The sequence below is a fragment of the Psittacula echo genome, assembly GCF_963264785.1.
Source record: "Psittacula echo genome assembly, chromosome: 1".
Taxonomy (NCBI): Eukaryota; Metazoa; Chordata; class Aves; order Psittaciformes; family Psittacidae; genus Psittacula; species Psittacula echo.
In genome coordinates, this window is record NC_137735.1 from 83,231,723 (window position 1) to 83,251,763 (window position 20,041).

At 50.6% G+C, this 20,041-nt stretch overlaps 1 protein-coding gene across 11 annotated transcripts; it reads right to left on the bottom strand.

Moving 5' to 3' along the window:
- Positions 1-8,483: 8,483 nt before the first annotated feature.
- Positions 8,484-19,655, bottom strand: LOC308220277 (neurofibromin-like). 11 transcript variants are annotated; one of them, XM_080616105.1, is made up of 7 exons: positions 19,424-19,655; positions 18,652-18,733; positions 13,205-13,307; positions 10,721-12,156; positions 10,271-10,397; positions 9,319-10,120; positions 8,484-8,622 (listed from the first exon to the last, which is right to left on the bottom strand). In XM_080616105.1, exons 4-6 carry the CDS (start codon positions 10,916-10,918, stop codon positions 9,948-9,950), a joined length of 498 nt encoding a protein of 165 aa, XP_080472231.1. In that variant the 5' UTR covers positions 10,919-12,156; positions 13,205-13,307; positions 18,652-18,733; positions 19,424-19,655; the 3' UTR covers positions 8,484-8,622; positions 9,319-9,947. The 11 variants fall into 11 exon arrangements, with proteins under 11 accessions (XP_080472231.1, XP_080472229.1, XP_080472230.1 ...); XM_080616103.1 differs by having other exon boundaries at positions 10,721-12,510; XM_080616104.1 differs by having other exon boundaries at positions 13,205-13,311; positions 19,400-19,655.
- Between the last annotated feature and the right edge of the window lie 386 nt (positions 19,656-20,041).

The following is a 20,041-nucleotide window of genomic DNA, read 5'->3' on the forward strand; positions in this document are numbered from 1 at the left end:
TGGCAGCAGAAACGGGGCCTGGCCCCATCACTCTGGTCCCGCCTCGGGGCTGCTCTGGACCGCAGCCCGCACAGGTGGGGGCCAGCAGCACTGGCCATTACTTATTGCAGAAATGATGGATCCGTGCCTTGTGCCGCTTGCAGGCTCCATCCTTGGATCTTGCCCGGCTGGAAGAGGTGGATGAACCTGGAAGCACAACCGTTGCTCAGGTCTCTGCAGCCGCACTCTGAGCTGGCACCGGGGCTACCCCCATCCCTATCCCGGGGGGAATGGAAGGTTTTGCATCCCTGGAGGCCAGTAGCTACCACCTGAGCCGGCCCTTCCGCCATCCCCTAGCCCAAGGGGACACCACCACCCATCAGCTCCTCAAGCCTGAAGCACCAACTGCGTCCATACCAGAGGAAGCGGGGTCTCGTCCGAGGCCTGATGGGCGCTGGCCCCAGAAGGGCGCAGGAGTCCCTGGAAAGCAGCACACCACTGTGAGCCGGGGTCGGCAAAGGAGGAAGAGCCTGGCTTTTAGGGAGTTGGCAGCAGCCGCAGGAGCCGATGCATCCAGTGCATCCAGAGGGGGCAAGGAGCAGCATTTCAGATTGCCCTCCACCCGCCAGGGCTGGGGACTGGGGCAGCGAGTGACGGAGGCACCTTCCCTTCCTTCGCACGGCAAGGCTCTGCACAGCCCCAGCACCAGCCCCTCAGGGCTGCTGAGCCCAGGCAGCTCAGCCAGGTGCGGCAGGAAAGCTGCTGCCTAAATCAAGCCCTGCCCTTCACCCCCACAGAAGCCCTGTCCACCCCGACTCACCTGGCAAGACGGGCGCGCTCCTGCTGCTGGACTGCGTGGTGTCAGGAAAGCCGGTGGTGGTGGAAGCCGCTTGCCCAGAAACGACTGATGCTGTGGTCGTGGATGCTGCCTGTGTGTGGCTGGTGCCTGAGCAGCCCTGGGTGATGGCTGCTGGGAGGGAGCAAGAAATCAGGACCCGCAACTTGCCGCACGGGACTACCCCTTAGCAGAGCCTCCCAGCTTGAACAGCTCCCAGCTCCGGCCCTGGGCAACCTCGCCCATCAACCACCCTGGGGACTGCGGGACACGAGGACTCCGACCCGAGTCTTCACAAGTCTCGAAGAGCATCAGACCCGAGGACCAGGCAGCACTGGCCCAGGAGCTTCCTCGGCCTGCGCTGCACCCTGCCAGCCCAGGCTGTGGCTTTCTCCTCCTTGCCGTGCCCTTCGCATTCCCAGTCTGCCCTTACCAGCCTTAGGTCCCAAGAGCTGTTGGGAGCGCTGCCACGCTGGCCACAAGAGATCCGTGGGGAAGCTCTCACAAGAGCCTGCTGGGGCTCCACGGGCCGGCGGCCCCTTCCCACCTCCACAGACGCTCCTTGCACGCTGCCCACCCGAACCACAAACCACACAAACTGCCACACGGGCCCACATCTCGCACTGTGCCACGGGACCCTCTCCGCGATGGGCACACGGGGTTTCCTCTCCCTTTCGGCTGAGGAAGTGTTGCCATGAGTTCCGCCTGGAATGTGAGCAGGCCCGCGCCAGGGGCCCATCCAAGCCCGGCACAGAGCTGGGCCCCACCTACACTCACCTTCCTCGGTCTGCACGGCCTTGTTGGCTCTTCCTGGAGCACGGTCTTCCGGTCGCAACAATTCCCATTCCCTGTGCAAGTGGGAGAGAGCCAGTTAGGGTCAGCCCCAGGCTGGGACAGGACATGCCAGTGCCACAGGGCAACGCCACCGCTGCAGCAGTCTGAGCCCTTCGAGCTCCAACCCGGCCTGCGGGCAGGGCAGGGATGGTGCAGGTCAGCGCTGCCGCCAGCGCCGCAGGGGCACAAGGCAGCAGGGATGCTGATGGACACAACAAGGGAGCTTCCCCACCACTGGGTGACCCAGCAGCCATGTCTCACGGGCCTGGAATGTCCCAGCTCCCGTGGAGAGCAGGCCTTGGGCACCGGCTCAGCTGGGAAAGCGACTGCTCTCTTCCTGGCCGGCACTGACAAGCAGGCACCGGCTGGATGAGCAGTACGTTACCTTCCTGTCCAAAGTGGCACCTCGCAGCAGGATCCTGGGCCAGACTGCGGGGACTCCCTCACGCACATCCTCTTCTATTGGCATGTGGAAAGAGACCAGGAGTAACTCATTTGGTTCAGGGGAGCACAGCCTCCCTTTCTCCTGCTCATCACAGAGTAAATCCCATCTCCCAGGTGCTGGCTACTGAGCCCACAGCCTCTCTTGCTTCAACACTGCTCAACTTACCTCTGCGGTGTCTGTGGAGGGCAAAGTCTGAGCACCTCAACCTGAATCCGCTCTGGGAGCAAGCAGCCTCCAGGCTCTTTACTGGCCGAGGCAATGGGGAGGGAGGGAGGGAGGACGCTGCTGGCCCAGCCAGAGTAAACCCTTCCCTGCTGACCCACCCGGGATAAAACCTTTCAGTGCACAGCTGCAGAGCTCCATCAGCCACGACTACGTCCCACTCGCACATCTGCAAGCCCAGCCCAAGACGTGAGCAGTGTTTTACTACAGCTCAGCAGCTGCTGAGGAGACCTGTGTCAAAGTGGGAACACAGGGCTCCCACACGCGCTGCTGCCTCCAGCTGAAAAGGTGCCAGCACAGCAAAGAGATTTTCTCTCATCATCTGTCCCAGCGTACCGGTGGGGGAACGGTCTCAGGGCTCCGGTCCTGCGGCAGCGGGTCCTGCTGGCGCACGGACTGCGGCGGGGCTCTGCTGGCAGACAACAGTTGGAGCCGCTGTTAGTGGCAGGAAGATCCGATCCCATCCTCCCCCCAAGCTCACCCGAGTCAGCAGCGGCGGGACGGGTGCCCTCAGCATGGACGGCGCCTGCAGTCACGCCACTGTAGAGGTCGTTTTGCCGTACGGGCGACATAAGACAGGAGCGATGCGGGCTGGCAGGATCTCATCACACCCCAGGACCCCCTGTGCCCAACAGCCATCCCTGCAGCACCACGCAGGCCAGCACCAAGGGAAGCGATATGGGCCTGGCACCCTCATCACAGTGCCATCCACGTCTGCACCCAACCGTGCCCTCTGACGCCTGCATCCCTGACAGCCTATGTCCCTGTGCCAGCTGTCTCCGTATCCCACCCACGTCCCTCTGCCACCCTCATCCCTGACAACCTGCGTCTCCCTGCCACCTGTGCCTGTATTCCACCCGTGTCCCTCTGCTACCCTCATCCCTGACAACCTGTGTCCCTGTGCCACCCATGTCCCTGAGAAGGAGTGTCCTACTGCCACCCGTGTCCTTATCCCACCTGTTTACCAGGGCCACCCGTGTCCTTATCCCACCTGTCTACCAGGGCCACCCGTGTCCTTATCCCACCTGTTTACCAGGGCCACCCGTGTCCTTATCCCACCCACATCCTACTCCCGTGCTCACCCGAGGCAGTTGCCGCGGGGAGGGGTGTTCAGACCTCGGCCGATCACAGTGGCCGGTCCGCCGTTACTGGCCCTTTTCCTCGTCAGGCGCCAAGCAACCTGGTCCCGAGTGGTTGGGAAGCGGGCGATCAGGCTGCGCCTGGGCCTGTACGAGGGCAGCCGCAGTCGGGGAGGGCGCTGGGGGAGCAGGAATCGCGCTGGAGAGCGCCGGGACGCAGGGCGCCTGGCGGGCGAGCGGGACCGCAGCGCACAGCAGGCACCCCCTGCGCCCAGCGCCGCTGCCAGCAGCAATCCCTGCAGCAGGCAGGCGACCGCCACCGACAGCGCCACTGCCAGCGCCGACGGCCAGCAACAAGGGCAGCGCCACGGGCCCGGCAGCGCCATCGCTCTCGATCGCTCTGCAGCAACGGCCACCGGCCCGGAGCGCGCTGCGGGAGCCGCGCGGCGTTACCTCGGCAGCCGCCGCCTTCTAGAGCTCGCGGCCCTGCTCCACCGGCCCCGCCGTTCCACCCGCCTCCTACTGACAGCCCTGTGCCACCCCAAATTAGCCTGCGTGACCCAAGTGGTTGGTGGCTCTGTGTAAGAAGCAGCTATTTGGCCATAGACAGAGCAGAATCCAAACAGCTCTGGGGGTACCACGCTTTTAGTATTACTGTTGGGGTGATCCAGAGCAGAGTTTCTGTCTCTCCACTGTCTTCAGCAGCACGTTTGTGCAGTCTTGCCCTCAAATTGCAACTGCTCAAAGGAGAGGCAAAGTGGAGGAAAACTAGTGAAATAAGAAGAAGAAACAGTAATAATAATAATAACTGTTGTTCAACCACGCAGCTGAGTTTGAACAAGGGAAGCAAGTACCCACAAGCAGAGGCTGCTGGAAAGCTACACCCTGTGGCCTGGCCCAGGAATCAAACACAGGGAAGACAGACGTGAACACAGGCTGTTTATTTTAAGTGTTATTATTTAATTGTTATATATATTATTATTTAATTGTTATTTTTAAGTTTTGCCCTTGGTGGTGCAAAAAGGCCACTTGGCCTCAGCATCCCGGGAAGCAAGGTAGTACAACATTCACACCCAACTGCCTTCACAAGAAGCGTTCACAGTCACATCCTACCTTCTGTCTTTAAACAAACTGGCATTCAGCCCTGTGCAGTGTTCCCAAGGGTGTTTCCACAGGCGTGTGCACCTCACCTGTTAGATGAATTGCATGTCTCTTGGAGGCACGGTGACACAGTGCCCTGGACAAGCTGAGCCCTGTAAAGAAACAGCGGTACCCACATTCCCACAGCTCCAGTAACAAAGGCCATGGCAGTCAGACCCAGTGAGGACCAGACAAAACTCCAGCTGAGAGGCAAAGAAGGAAATGAGAGATACTAGAAGTAGCAGGGTGTGACGAATAGGGCAGCCTACCTCATTTAGACTTCTTATAATCAAAATGCACTCCCTTGAAGATATGAACTTTGATGAGGCTTTATCTATGAACAGGGAAATCCTAATTAGTGTGAAGACTACCACCCACTGATTTCATGTTAAATTCCACTCCTGTTACCTGCAGATTTCATTGCCAGCTTTTGCTAAAACAATTGCTGTGAAATTTTGGATAGGAGAACTACGACAGCTGAGAGTGGGCAAAAAAGGTAGCAGATGAGTAGCTAAATGGAAGTGTTCTCTGGGCAAGTCTAAATGCCCCAAGATGGTTTTGTCTGTGTAACCGATACAAATGAGAGTAACATCTGGGTTTTCCGAACTGTTCAGATGCAGCAGCTGAAGCACTCCTTAACTCTGCCCGAGTCTAAAACCCAACTCTCAGTCTGCACAGCGAGTTAGCAGACAAAAGTTCTCCTTTTTCAAAACTGTCCAAATCTTGCCTCTTTCCTGCCCTGCTCTAGGAGAGAATTAACCTTTTACTGGCCTCTTTCTGCTTAGTAGTTTAGGAGAAAATCCCCTTTGAGGTCAATACGGAAGTCTGAAATCTTAAAACTAAGGTGCTGCAAATCACCAGGTGACCATCAAACTGGTGGATTCAGTAAGATATGAACCTAGTTCTTCATCTTCTAGAGATAAAGGGCTCTTGGACTTGATTTGAAGTGGAACCATCTGGGCTTCGGCAGTATGTCCTTATGCTTTGGAAATCCTTCGCTAAAGAAAAACTGAAATCTGTTTCTACTGCATTGCTGGAGGTTATAAGGAACATCTTTGCAGCAGAGCAACTTTGACAGTAGTCTAGTTGTTGAACTGTCAGAGATGTTCATTTATGACTCAGGAAACTTCCTTTTTTACTCACTTCAGCCTTTACTGCCTCCAAATTGTGATCCAACTACATCACTGGTGGACTTGCTGTTCCGGCTGCAAGCAGGATGCAAATCTGATTGTCAATTAGAATCCCCTACAAGAAGCACACTCCGCAGACAGCCACGGTCCCAGGAAAGCAAGTGTTTAAACCAAAAGCCTTTGAAGGGGAGCCCGGGGAGCAGCCTGTGGGCACCAGCAGTGCAGAGCCGGGTCTGGCGCAGCTGCACAGCGGCACCTGCTGTTCCCAAACCGGATCCCGCTCTCCCTCCCTGGCCCTGGCAAGGACTTTTCCAGGCTGCAGGATGACGCGAGAGGGAAATCTGCTGCAATCCGTATTTGACTTTGTCCCGCAGGGCAGCTGATGTTGACCTTTGATTTTTGTATGGTTAAAAACAAGAGGCCATCTGCCAGCCACAGGTTAGCTGCTCAAAACACACACGCAACTACTTTAGAAACCAGGTTCCAGTCCTACAGGCCTTGAGCTTATTCATCAGAGGCACAGCAGGCTCACAAACACCGCAGGAAGACTGCCTCAACCATGCTGATCTAACCTTCCTCGAGCACTAAGAATGGCAGAGAGAGTCACACTGCGAATTGTGCTCTTTTCCCAATCTAGTTTACCCTAACGTGTTAAAGCAAGAGGGAAGGGGAAACTTAGTAGAAAATAAAGCTGGATTTCAACAGGAGCACCCTCCCATCGTAACTCTGCCTCCTTCCCCCTCAAAAGAGGAGAATAACAGACACAAAGAAGTTTTTGATCTCCTGTGTAGCATTCCTGTAAAAGCGTTTATGGTGTTTCAAGCAACTTGTACACAACATGCGACACAAAGGAGCTGGGTGGGATGTGATGACCATATTCCCAAAAAGGGAATGGTCATTCTTCAGGGGAGGGCACCCTGGCTGCTAAAATCACTTACTTCTTGGCAAGTGAGATGACATCGTGACACCAAGTAGTCCTGGCAGTTCTGTGTACTCCTGGCTTCTCAGCTGCTGCTTGTATTGTGCCAGAGATGCTCAGTGCTCTGTGTGCTGCTGTCCTTCTCTGGGTCCTGTGAGGGACCAGCAGAAGCAGAAGAACCGGTGCTAGACCTCCCAGGCAAGGAGTTATCTGTAGACACAAGCAAGGCTGGTTAGAGCAAGGGTACCCGTGGAGTGAAAAGTCTACAGAACTTCAAATTCAGCATTAGAATTACGGATTGGAGAACGGCAGCCATGCTCAGAAATGAATGTAACTTGCGGTTTGTAGGTCATTTTTGTAAAGAAGAGTGGCTTTGGTGATGTATGGTGACTTCAAAGGAAAAAAGACCTATTAGATCCTCCCTCTGCATCATACAGATACACGACCGCTCCCTCTGATTCTAGAGTAAAACATGTGAAGAAAGAAAAGTGAACTGTAATATTCCAGCTACAAATGCAAGAATCATGCAAGTCATGCAGACATCAGCGTTACCTGCGTAACTTCAGACTCTTATTCCAGCAAACATTCTTCCCCCCTCATCGTGTACATGCTAGTTAATTTTATAGAGAACTTGGGAGGATCTGACAGGGTACTTCCAAAGCACTTGGTGTTCTCTGTGGAGAAACATCATGATGACGTGACAAGAACAGAAGATACCTTCACATTCCTCTATTTCAGGAGGTCTTGATGCATCCAAGTGTCTCCTCAGGTAAGAAGCACATCAGCGCCTGCCCTGGCTGCTCTACAGTTTAACCTGTGCCTCTTCCATTCTGCAAGAACTAGGCTAAAATCTTTCCCTTGTCCTGCAGGAACAAGGGAAAACACCAAACTCATGATCAAGTCCTCTAAAACACCAAGTTCATGACCAGTCAGGCAGTAGAAGGTCCTTCCACTGTTCACCTTTGGCATGACGAACATAAGTAATCCCAAGCCCAGGGATGGGTCTGATTTTACAGTGAATGGCTCAGCCACTCGAGTGACAGTGAGGAACTCACCCTGAAGGCCCACTGCCAGTCACGACAGACCTGCCATGCCAGCTGCCAGGACATAGCCAAGACCACCGTAAGCAACAAAAAGGAATAATCAGTAGGCACCAAGGAATTCTTGCTGCCCAAAATGACATCTTGCCAGCTAAGGAGAGCAGAGAGAACCCAGACCAGACAACCCATAAAGCAATTTATTATTGGCTCTTTTCTGTCCTAGCCACATGAATAAAACCCTGCAGGAATTCCTTTAGCTTTAATCTGCCTTCTGGGCTCAGACTTGGCTGCCTGCTTTAATAAAGAGTATGTGTCCAAGGCACAGAAAAACCCTTCTCCTCTTCATCAGACACTGTCAATTTGACTGAAAGAGGAGAGGGAAGGGCCAGTTCTTCCTTGGGACGATTTAATGGGGGGTTCTTGACAAATTTGTCAAGTAAGCAAATATCCAAAAGCTTTTGCCTTCCAAAAGCCAGAAATAAATTACCTACCCCCAGGCACATATTTCTTTTGGAGTTGATTCAATCGTTTATTCCAAGCCCAAAGGTTTTCGGAGTTCAGATTCTCTCTAACAAATGCTGAGGGGAAAAAAAAGCTGATTTTTCTTCAAGGTAACTACAGACATAAGCCTAACCAGCCCTATTTCAACATGCTAAGCAAGGGACAAATGCTTTTGCAAGAGCCAATCCAGACATACATCAAAATAGATCTGATCAAGGCTCAGGGCATATCGAATGCCTGGTGTGGTCAGACGGAATTCCAAAAGGCAGGTCAATTATTAGCAAGAAAACCAACCTTCCCACTGGAAGGAAGAGGAAGAAGACAGACAGCATCGTGGTCCTTTTTCATTCGCAGGAGCCAATGCATCCAGTGCATCCAGAGGGGGCAAGGAACGGCATCTCAGATTCCCCTCCACCCCCCAGGGCTGGGGACTGGGGCAGCGAGTGATGGAGGCACCTTTCCTTTGGTGATGACCAGGGCTGGTTTCCTTTTAGTGTCCTGAAAGTGCAGAGAAATTCAATTCAGAAGATCTTTAGAACTATGCATATTGAGGCATAAATTGTTCAAATAGCCAAACAACTATCCTGTATTAAACCCATCTCTCCTAACAGGTCAATCTCCCCAAAACACATAGAAAGAGATAGTAATTACTTTGCTTGTGAAACTGACTGGTGAAGGCTAACAATCTGATATGGATGTAATGCTGAAAAGATAAACAATAAAGCAGTGAAAAGAACACAAGCGGATCAGCCTACAAGGCAAGACAAAACTGGATGCTGAGAAGACAGACACTGAGTAAAGGGCTCCCCATTGAGAGAAACTGGCTCTCCCCATCACTTTGAGGTGGGATTGTCAGCTTGTATCTGTGCTGCATATAGACAGGCTCTCAGGTGTTGAGATTTTCATGACAAGGATAAAGTGACTACTTATAAAAGGACAAGTAAAACTTCCCTCTAAAATATAAACGAGATGAAATTAGGTCTTGTGGAAAGATGTTAGCAAAGAGTTGAACAACCTCCAAAGCAGTTCAGCTCTGCAATAGCTTTGCAGACCTCAGAATTAAATCTCTATGAATTTTGATACCCAGATTTCTGTGACTGACTTTTTAATAGAACACAGATTACCTTCAGATAATTTATTAAAGGAAACAGACATTGAAATGCATGTGAAATATCTAAAAGTTAGACAACCAACCTATAGCTAGTGTCACTGGGATGGATGGGGTAGGTATCCATGGGAACATTCTCCATTGAAACGTCTGTCAACAAGAGAGACTTCCTGTGCTTTAGGCTGCAGCGACTTCAAACTTCCTCAGACACTGGCAGCAAAGCTAAAAAGCCAAAGAGAGTCAATGTAAGTTTTGCAGAGAGGCAACGCTGAAGGTAAGCAACATTCCACCCACTTCCAACTCCTCCTGTGTGCATTGCAGTGCGGAGTGGTTATGTCCCAGTGGTCGTCTTTGTTCTGATTCAAAGCAGGCCATTTAAAAAGAATGCTAATCCCCATCCAGTCACAATTACATGACTTAAACACTTGCCCTCACATGGTCACAGTTTCTGTTTGCAGATCACTAGGAACTGGCACACTGTAAGGCACACACTGCAAGGCTTAAATCAAGAAACCTTCAGCCTCCCTGAAGCGTTTCCATTGCTGCACAGCAGCTCCCCTGTGGGCAAAGCCTTCAGCCCCCCAAACGCTGTCTCTGATGCACCCCAGCCTGGCCCAGCCCCTCGTCCACCCCCAGTTACAAGTGTCCTTCACGCTGGTACAATTTTATCAACCTAAACCCATAAGAATTCCCACAAGAATCCATTCGTTTTCAGTCAGCACAAACTGAGAACAACGCTGGTTTGTCTGCTTTTACCTGCCAGGTAAGTCACGCACTGGGTGTTCACCTCAAACTTGTCACAGTTCCTGTGCTTGTTAACCAGAGCTAGTAGTGTGTGTAAAACCCTCACAGTTCTTGCTACAGTGGTAGGAGAAGGGTGCCTGTACCCTAACAAGTGGGGTTAAAAACCGAATACTGTATTTAATGGTCAAGGCATATTTACGAAGCATTAGTATGTTCATTAGCAAGTTCTCAGGACACTTCACACGAAGGGTAAGGAAGCACAACTCTAACAGGAGATGCAAGATGTGTTCTTACCCTTCAGGAGGTGTCCCACTACTGCAAAGTTGAAGTTGGAGTTGAAATTCAACCCAACAAAATGGTCCATCTGCTTGCAGTGCCACTCGAGGGGTCTCCTGATCTCCATGAACACCTCTTCCGGGCTCTGACCAGGAAAAAGAAAACCCAAGAGCTGCTCATGATAGCTCAAGGTGTTCTTTTGACAAGTGACAGAGTAATTTTAAGAGCTTACACTGAAATACCAAGCACACCTTTGAACACAACACACCTGTACATTTCTGTTCCAGTTCAGAACGCAGTTACGTACATCGCAGTTTTACTCTTGGTAGTACCCAAGTGGAACAATTCCTAATGCAAATTGCTTCCCCAGTGTCCAGCAGGACGAGAGTTGTGGTTTTTTCCTGTATCAACAGATGGAAGTGCTCACACAAACCCAGTGTCAGTCAGAGCTGGTCGCTAACAGCTCACCTTGCCGTTGAATATTCGAAGGCTGTCCAGGGTGTGCAGATTCTGCTCAAGCAGGTCTGTACCTGCTGAGTACAGGTTTACTTCATCCAGCTGCAGCACTGCCATGGCTACCCAGAAGAGGGCCTTGTGCATCGGCAAGTCCTGAAGGGAAAGAGAGAAAGCCACGATTTTCAAGTCAAGAAATCCATCACTGAACATTAAATTCCTTAATCACATTCATTAATTTCATAGGCAGAGCCTGTTAAAAAAGGACAACCAATGTAATGCTTGTGAGGTGGGCCGATGCCAACCTCATGAAGTTTAACCATGCCAAGTGCAAGGGGTCCTACACCTGGGTCGGAGCAATCCCAGGCACAGCTACAGGTTGGGCAGAAAAGAGATTCAGAGCAGCCCTGCAGAGAAGGACTTGGGGGTGTCGGTCGATGAGAAAACGAACATGAGCCAGCTTCAGTGTGCGCTCGCAGCCCAGAAAGCCAACCGCATCCTGGGCTGCATCAAAAGTTGCGTGACCAGCAGGTCCAAGGAGGTGATCCTGCCCCTCTACTCTGCTCTCCTGAGACCTCACTTGGAGTATTGTGTGCAGTTCTGGTGTCCTCAACATAAAAAGGACATGGAACTCTTGGAACAAGTCCAGAGGAGGGCCACGAGGATGATCAGGGGACTGGAGCACCTCCCGTATGAAGATAGGCTGAGAAAGTTGGGGCTGTTCAGCCTGGAGAAGAGAAGGCTGCGTGGAGACCTCTTAGCAGCCTTTCAGTATCTGAAGGGGGCCTACAAGGATACTGGGGATGGACTATTCATCAGGGACTGTAGTGACAGGACAAGGGGTAACGGGTTCAAACTTAAACAGGGGAAGTTTAGACTGGATATAAGGAAGAAGTTCTTTACTGTGAGGGTGGTGAGGCACTGGAATGGGTTGCACAGGGAGGTTGTGAATGCTCCATCCTTGGCAGTGTTCAAGGACAGGCTGGATGAGGCCTTGGGCGGCATGCTTTAGTGGGAGGTGTTCCTGCCCATGGCAGGGGGGTTAGAACTAGATGATCTTAAGGTCCTTTCCAACCCTAACTATTCTATGATTCTATGAATCTTAAGGTCCTTTCCAACCCTAACTATTCTACGATTCTATAATTCTAACTTTGAAGGGAAAGCAGACACTAAGTTCACGGGTATTATACATGTGGAACAATCACAGCTTAAGGAGCATCTGCTACCTTCGAACGAGCTGTAAGGTTTTAAGGTTTTTCCCATTCAGCTTTTGAAGAGAGGCCAGAGACGATTTTTTGCTTTAAAGCTACAGTATTTGTCATTATGGCTTTTAATAACCCTGCCTTTCACCGAGATGAGGTATGTGTTCCTAGGGAAATGGTAGGACATTGCTAGTAGTCAATCCACCGAGCAAGGCCTCTTTCCACCAGAGTTCTGTTTATGGACACCACCTAAAGGGAGGTGAAAAGAAAGAAAACAAAATGTAGAAAGGTGAACAAACCACTAGAGAAAAAACAATCAGCAAGTTCCTAATCAACAACAGGAAGCCTGCATCAGCATCGATTCCAACAAAATAGGTACGTCAACACACGCACCTCATTGCCCGTCAAGTTCCACAGCTGTATCACAAACCATGAACGAGACAACCAGTGGGCTCCTTTCTGTTCCAGGACTGCTGATACAACACGGGACACTAGCACAGTAATCTTTTGTCCCAAGGTGAATTTGCAAGCCTCTTCAGTATTCATGACAACCGCTGCCACAGCCCTTAGGCATCCGGGACATCCTTTGCTCGCTTCATCCAGCTGTTTCGAAAAGTATGCCACTGGCCTTTTATAGGGTCCTAGTTTCTGAGCAACTATTCAATTTAGTCAATAAGGTATACAGATTAGTTACTACTGGATGAATATCCTCTACAATTTTGTTGATTGCTCTGAGATCTTGAACCAATCCGCAACTCTTCCCATCATATTTCTTTACTGTCCAGATAGGAGTATCATATTCCAATTCACATTCAATTAATAATCTATATTTTAAAATTTAACAATGATTTCTTTGATTCCCTTTGATCTTCTACTTTTAAGGGATATTGGTTTATTCTAGTTGGGCAGGCCCCCCTCTTTTTATTTCCACTATAACAGGCAAAGCATTTTTCGCCTCACCTGGACCTTCAGATGCCCAGACTCCCACAGATATACCCGATTAAGGATTTCTTCTATTTCAGGGAGGTCTTTCTGTTCACTTTTCTGTTGAATTAAAGATAAACTCAAAACTGTAATTAATTGATCGGTTTTAATTCTTAATTCCATTTTGCCTTCTTTAAATGTTGCTTCTCACCCCTTGTGTCTTGTAGGACCCAAACCACAAGATGCCCCCTGCTTCTTGTGGGTGTCCACCAGCAGCCAGATATACACCTTTACCTACCATCCGTGCTCTTTACCTCGCATAGGACATCTCCTTACGACTGATAGGTATCCCCTTTACCTGGTTCAAACATACCTGATGATTCACTAGGGACGGTCCTTGTCTGCCCCTGCGGTGATCTGAGTCAGTGGGGGAGTCCTCCCGAGAAACCTCAGGGGCTCCCAGAGGAGTCTCCAAGCTAACTGATAATTAGAAGGATGGTCACTCATTCAAAGGATGGAAAGAAATAATTCACTCATGTTAGTAAGACCACTAAATTCTGTTATCACACCACAGACTTACAACACAAACATTGTTCTCTCTCTTAGACCTAGAGTTAAAAGTATCTTAACCCTATGTTTTCCAGGCACTTGCTTTCCTTATATCAATAGAAGGTTAGAAATGTTTGCAGCACAACTTTCACAGAGAAGCCAGATAATTCATTCTCAAGGTCCGAGAGTAGAGTTCAGCAGGCACTTGCTCCAGATTTCCAGGGCTTTCCACACACAGGAAGGCCTGCTCTGAGGGCAAGCTGCTTCCAGTCTCTAGAAGAAGGGAGACAAGGGCAGTTCCCAAATGATGGAGCCCACATTCCCTGCAGGGACGTTCCCCACAGCGTTGCTGGTCCCTGCCTCTTCTGCTTCTCTCCTGCTCCAGCACTCGAGAGGTTATGCTTCCAAACCCCAAAAGCAGTGGAAACCGAGGCTGGAATTAAAGACAAGCAAACAAGCAGGCAGCCAAATTGGAAATGCAGCTTCAACAGCAGAGACAGGATGACTCTGTGCAGATCCTATAGTTACTGATAGAGCACTCAGGAAATAAATCCTACCTGGGTGAAAGAGAACTGGACAAGGCTGGCAGAGTTCAAACTAAATGGGACCACGTGGGCTCTTAAAATTTTCCATGCTAAAAATAACCAGTAGCACATGCTCTGCCTTATAGGAGGCATAGGAACGGGAGTTGACAAAACCCTAAAGAACTGGAGGCCACACCTTTAAAAATCAGTTATTGCACAGAAACACTTATTCGACCTACCCTTGCCATCAGGTGTGTTTTCCCTGAAAGCTGAACCGGTGCCCGTGTCCCCAGGCTGCAGGCCCCGGCACGGCACACTTTGAGCACCAACCAGGCTGTATAGCCTTCCTATATACCTCTCTCTTTGGTGGGGCAAGCAACCATCACCCAGAGGTGGGGGCCACCAAACATGACTCAGTAGCTGCAAGCACACAAAGACAGGAGCCAGGCAAGCAAAGTCTCATCTGGATGGCACTTTTGAAAAGAACTGAACAGGTAAGTGTCCCTATACTTCAATAATTAAAGGTAAGGGTTGTGCATCAATTGCTGCTGCTTCAAACACCAGTACTGCGAGACAAGAACAGCAGGAGACTCCCCTTAAGCAATACCACCTTTTCACAGCCCAGTTAACACAGGCTCCTCTGTGAATGAAAGCTACCAGTGAAGCCACTCCACAACCTTGAACTATTTAAGAACTCAGTCTTACGTCCAGAGGGGTAAATTATGACATAGGTAAAAGGCTGAAAAAGCTGGTTGTTGGAGAGCTAAAAAGTAGGACTGTGGAACAACAAGTGCTACCACCCCCAGGCTCTCTTATCTCCAAGATAAAAACCTGCTCTTGATGTTCCTAAAAGAGCTCACCCCCCACCTCTGCAGCTGAGGCTGCTTTGCTGATGGCCCAGGCTTTATTGGTATTTCATCTTATAGTCACTTCTTCTGTATCCTTCTCACACCCCAAGCACCAAACATTGGCCCAGCACAGCTCCACACTCCAGCAGCACCACTTCTGGGCCAAAGCAGAACCCCAAAGAGTTTCTATGTTATATTCAGTTTACAATGCAAGTATCAGCCTAGTTAAACTGCAGCAGGCTTTTTCCTGATGTTTTGGAAATCACCAAGGAGCACCTGTATACACTAACACCGACCACCAGCAACCCTCCCAACAGGCACTGATCACCCCTGAGCTCATCACTCCTGCTACACAACTCATCACAGGCTATCCTCAGTAGTTAACATTAACCCTATCAAGTTCCTTAATGCATGTTCTACCCTATTACCTTCCTACTCCAATCATTTCATCATTTATGGTTTCCTCCCTGTGAATCCTCTATTACAGACACCACTTTGCCAGAAAGGTGTCTCAGATGCAGAAGCAGACTTCAGAAACTGCTTTTGCACCACTTCACCAATAGCACCTTTATCTTTCTTGGCTGTTCCTCAGAATTTGGTGGAAGCTTGTTGCTGGCTTTTTTTATTTTGCCAGCTTTGGTGTCCTCTCCAGAAACAGTCAGCTCAAATGTTCTGCCTCAAACCATCCAAAAGGGTTTAGCCCACAAGCCAGAGGCCACACGGCCTTTCTGTTCTCACCCAGCTTTAAACTGCAGTGAAAGTCCTCTGATTGAGGCTAAGGCACTCTGTGCACAGGTACCCCTGACTGGGGAATCAACACCACTTCTAAAGCCAAGGGGGGCTGGAACTGATGATCTTTCAGGTCACAAACAACCCACTTAATATCACTTGTTGGGGCTCTTTCCAAACAGCTACCTCCTCAACACACCTTCCAGTCCAGACTCAACTCTTTTAAAAGCATCCTCTACGATACAGGCAAAGCAGAATTTCACAGAAACTACATCCAATGCTTAGCATTTTCCATTTGCTTCTCCACAGTGAAGCTCATGCAGCCCTTGCTATGGGCAGTAGTGGACTGTCCACTACAGGGCAGCTTGTAAATTGAAATTTCAAAGCAACCAGCTACGTCAAGTGCCCAATATCCAGATCAATTCCCACAAAACAGGCATGTACAACACTCTGGAGCAGAGACTAAAGAAAGCTAAGGCTTCCAATATTCTCTGCACGCAAGGCAAGAACCAGACTTGCATTTTCAAGGAGACAGATTGGCAAGGTTTAAATCACAACACGCTGATACCACTGTTAAGAACAGCGAGAAAAGAGGCAGCACCGACACCAAGCAGGTATCTGGAGAACAGCATCAAGACCTACTCACTAGATTTACTGTGCACAGCAATGAGAGCCTGATAAGCAGCTCCTCAAAACAAAAGCTGCACTAGACATAAACAGAAAGCAAGGAGTAGTGGTTTTCAGTTGGAAGTCTTGTGCCTGAGGCTTGGCTTGCTGAGAGCAAGTAGCAGAAGCACCCACAGAAGAAGAATAGCAAATATTAGTGGAAGAGGCACTTTATATTCCTCTGCACTAGGAAGGAACTGCAGAGGCTCCAGAGAGTCATCTGGACTGAATGAGCAGGGACATAACTGGTATGCACTGAACCAGCTTGCTAACAGAAGTTACACAACATACTTGAGACTGATGAGAGGCCTGTTTCACTTTGATCTGTATTACAGTAGCACCGACGAGCCCTTGCCCAAATTACACCAGGGGCTGTTCTCAGAGACAGAAAGGCTTCCCCTCAAGACTGCAGGCTGCCTCCCTGCCTCGGCTTTGGCAGCCCTTCCTTTAAAAAGCAAAGCCAAGGCAGATTAAGTCACCTTCCTATGGTCACATCAAGATGAAGGAAAGACATGAATGGCAAAGAGGTCCTCCAACTCGAGAGACAGGAGCCCATTCTCTCACCAGGCAAACAGAACACTATACTCCAACTTGGAATACTTTAGGGAAGTGACGTGCAGATTTCTTTCCTGCACCCCTGAACACCCAAATATTTTCCTTAACCCTGCATTTCAACAAGAAACGGAATACAAGTCCCAGCTAATAACAAACAAGGCCCTAAGGTTTATGGAGACACACACTCCAATCCTCATTCCATATTCCCAATTCCCAGATTCATCCCTGTGCAAAGCTAATGTCCCCAACACAAGAGGCACATGCAGATCATGAGCTTTTGCCAAGAACTGCTGCTGTTTATACATAGGAGTCAAAAATCAGCCACAGCACATGCTAAAAGTTTCTCATCCTCATTGCCAGGTGGCAGCAGAGGTCAAAGGCAACCGGCAGCTCTTCAGGTCTACCAGCAGTGATTTGTCTGCTGAGGGAAGGATTTTCAATGATCTTCCATGAAATACTCAGCTCTGCCTGCAGTAAGGTACACGACCCATAAATTCAGGGCCAGCTTCCAGCCAGGAGCAGCAAAGTGAAACAGAATCCATGTAGCGGACAATAAAACCCCACAGTAACACAGCTTAAGACAATCATCTACAGAAGCAGCCAGTGACACTCAAACTTGTCATCACCTTCAGCAAGCCCTACGAGAAGCAAACTCAACAGCCTTCATTTCAGGAAATATTAAGCACCTGCTGGATAAAACAGCTTCTTCCAAGTATCTGAAAGAAGCTGCCTGAAGTTAATCATCACTTCATGAAGTTTAACCAGCCATCTGCATTCACAGCACTGTAGTTAGAAAACAGGATTTAAAAAAGCCTGTCATTAGAACTGAAAGCTTACACAATCAAAAGTAATCAGTTGTTTTAACTTTTCCTACTGCTTCTAAAGGTTGCCTCGGACAGCTCATCTTATTACAGTCTCCCTGGACACTAGAAATATGTTAAATAACTGACATCAGGTAAGTGCACATGAAAGATGAGAGCCACGGATAAGTGCAGTTTGTTGCTTTGAAAGCATTATGCTCTTCAGCTAAACCAGCACACTCCACTGCTGCACAAGTATGCATGGACATACGCATGGACTGAGAGTCAGGCTTCTTTGGCCTGGAGAAGGCTCCTGGGACACGTTACTGCAGCCTTTAAGTACCTTGCCGACAAGGAATCTGGAGAGGGGTTAGAACTGGATGAGCTTTAAGGTCCCTGCCAACCCAAACCAGGCTGGAATTCTATGATTTAGTGCACTAGCAGCACATGCAAGCAAACCAATTAATCAAGAACTAAACTGTGCCATCAAGATACATGCAGAGAAGCTGTACTATCCTGTATCAGGAGCACAGGTACACAACATTAATAGATGACAGGTACCATACAGTGCACAGTATCTCCACCCTTTGCTCAGTTAGCTCTTTAAAGAATGAAGAGTTGAAGTGACTTGAACCAGGTCACACGGCAAGCCCTGGAGGAAGAGCAAACTCAGCTACATTGCTCCAACAGCTCCGGTCCATGTGCTTCCAAGAGAAAGCCATCCCTCCCTCACGAGTTGTACCACACTCCAGCACGCCACATGCTCCTCCTTGGCTACACCGCACACACACGCTGGGCTGCAGCTCAGTAGATCATTCACAGGACAGGAGAAAAGGAAAGTTACCATCTACCACTACTGCCTTCCCCAGCAATAAGCCATTTCCTTTCATCTGAGACAAAGTCCACAGAGGCTCTGATAACACTCAGCAGGCACAACCACCAACCCCACAGAGGCAGCACAAGACCTTGTGAACATGCAAAGCCAGAATTACTTCCATTCTGCAGCCCCTTACTTTCCTGTAGCAGACTGGCTGTGGTCAACCACAGCTTTTGCTGCTAATCCTTACTACTGCAGATAACTCTCAGTAAAGGGTGCCCTCACCAAGGTGCCTATGCATTTTGCATTCCCTGCTTCATGATACAACTTACCGGACTGTGTGTGATAAAGCGCTCAGCCAGGCATAGACCAAGCAGCCCCATTCTGGAACATGAGTAACTCGGATCTCACTCGCTTCAAGAAGGGGGAAGAAGAATGAAAAACAAAAGATAAAAGTCAAACAACAAGGCCTCTTTCAGGGAGCAAGGCTACTGAAACATTCCTTCCTCAACAGCAATACAAGTTAATTCCTTTGCTCTCGAATGTGTTCCATGCTGGCTTACAAACAAGCAGAAGTTACTGCACTATACGAAAAGCTTGCTAATAACAGTTTTTCTCAATCGTTACCATAACATAAGCAAGCCTTGCCCTACCAGACACACAAGAGACAACACAAGGCACCCTTAATCTTTACTACCTCGTCTGCCACTCTTACGTCATCTCCCGCTTTCCCTTCTAAGTAGCTACAGGAGAGTTCATAGCGAGAGCGAATCACATTTAACACCAATTCACACACTCCTCCGGCCTGCACAGCCGCTTCCCTCAGCAATGCCCAGACTTTGCTATTGGCAAGTGGGAAACAAGCAATAAAAACCACCTAAAACCAAACCTACCACACGTAAGACCCCAAAACTACCACAGGCCACTGAGGAGGCCTTGGCACCCCACTGCCTGCTACACCGCCCGGCGCACAGCACCCCTCAGCTGCTGGGATTCTGAGGCCCGCTTCCCGCCGCAGCCCGCCCCTCAGCCCTAGGACCCCGGTAACCAAGAGCCCCACCCCCGCCACGGGTGACCTACGGGCTGGACCGCGGCGGCGCTGACCTTGGACGTGGCGGAGCCGTGCGAGGGCCTGAGGAACGGCTGCCCACGGGGCTGACAACGCGGCAGCAGCACCCCGGTCCCCTCAGCCCCACACCGAGCGATGCCGCTGACAGCTCGCGGCCCGCTTCCCGCCACTGTCTGCGGGGCCTGGCAGCGCCCCGCCGCGGTACTCGCGGCCTGTCCAGCGCAACCCCACGCTCCCCACGCTCCCCGCGCCGGGGCCCGGAGCAGCTCCCGGCGGCACAGCATCCCCCGGCCCCGCTGCCACCGCCCCGCCCACGCGCAGCCCGGCCGGGCCTCCGGGCTGCGACTGGCAGCGGCTCCCGCCGCCCCGCCCTCCCGGCACGCCCCTCTCGCGAGAGGCGGAGACGGAGCTCTCGCGAGATCCCGTCTCTTCAGACGCTGTGCATGCGCCCTCTGCACTGCCCGGTGCCTCGGGGGGTGGTACCTGAGGTGAGCAGTGCGGGTGTGGCTCTGGTTCCCGTCTGTTCTTTCTTGTTCCGTGCCCTGGGGCGGGCTGTGGCCGCCTCCATTCCTTGCTCGCTCCGCGCTGCATTTGGTGGGGAACGCACGCCCGCTCCTCATGAGGCGAGCGGAGCGGAGCCGCTGAGGCCTAGT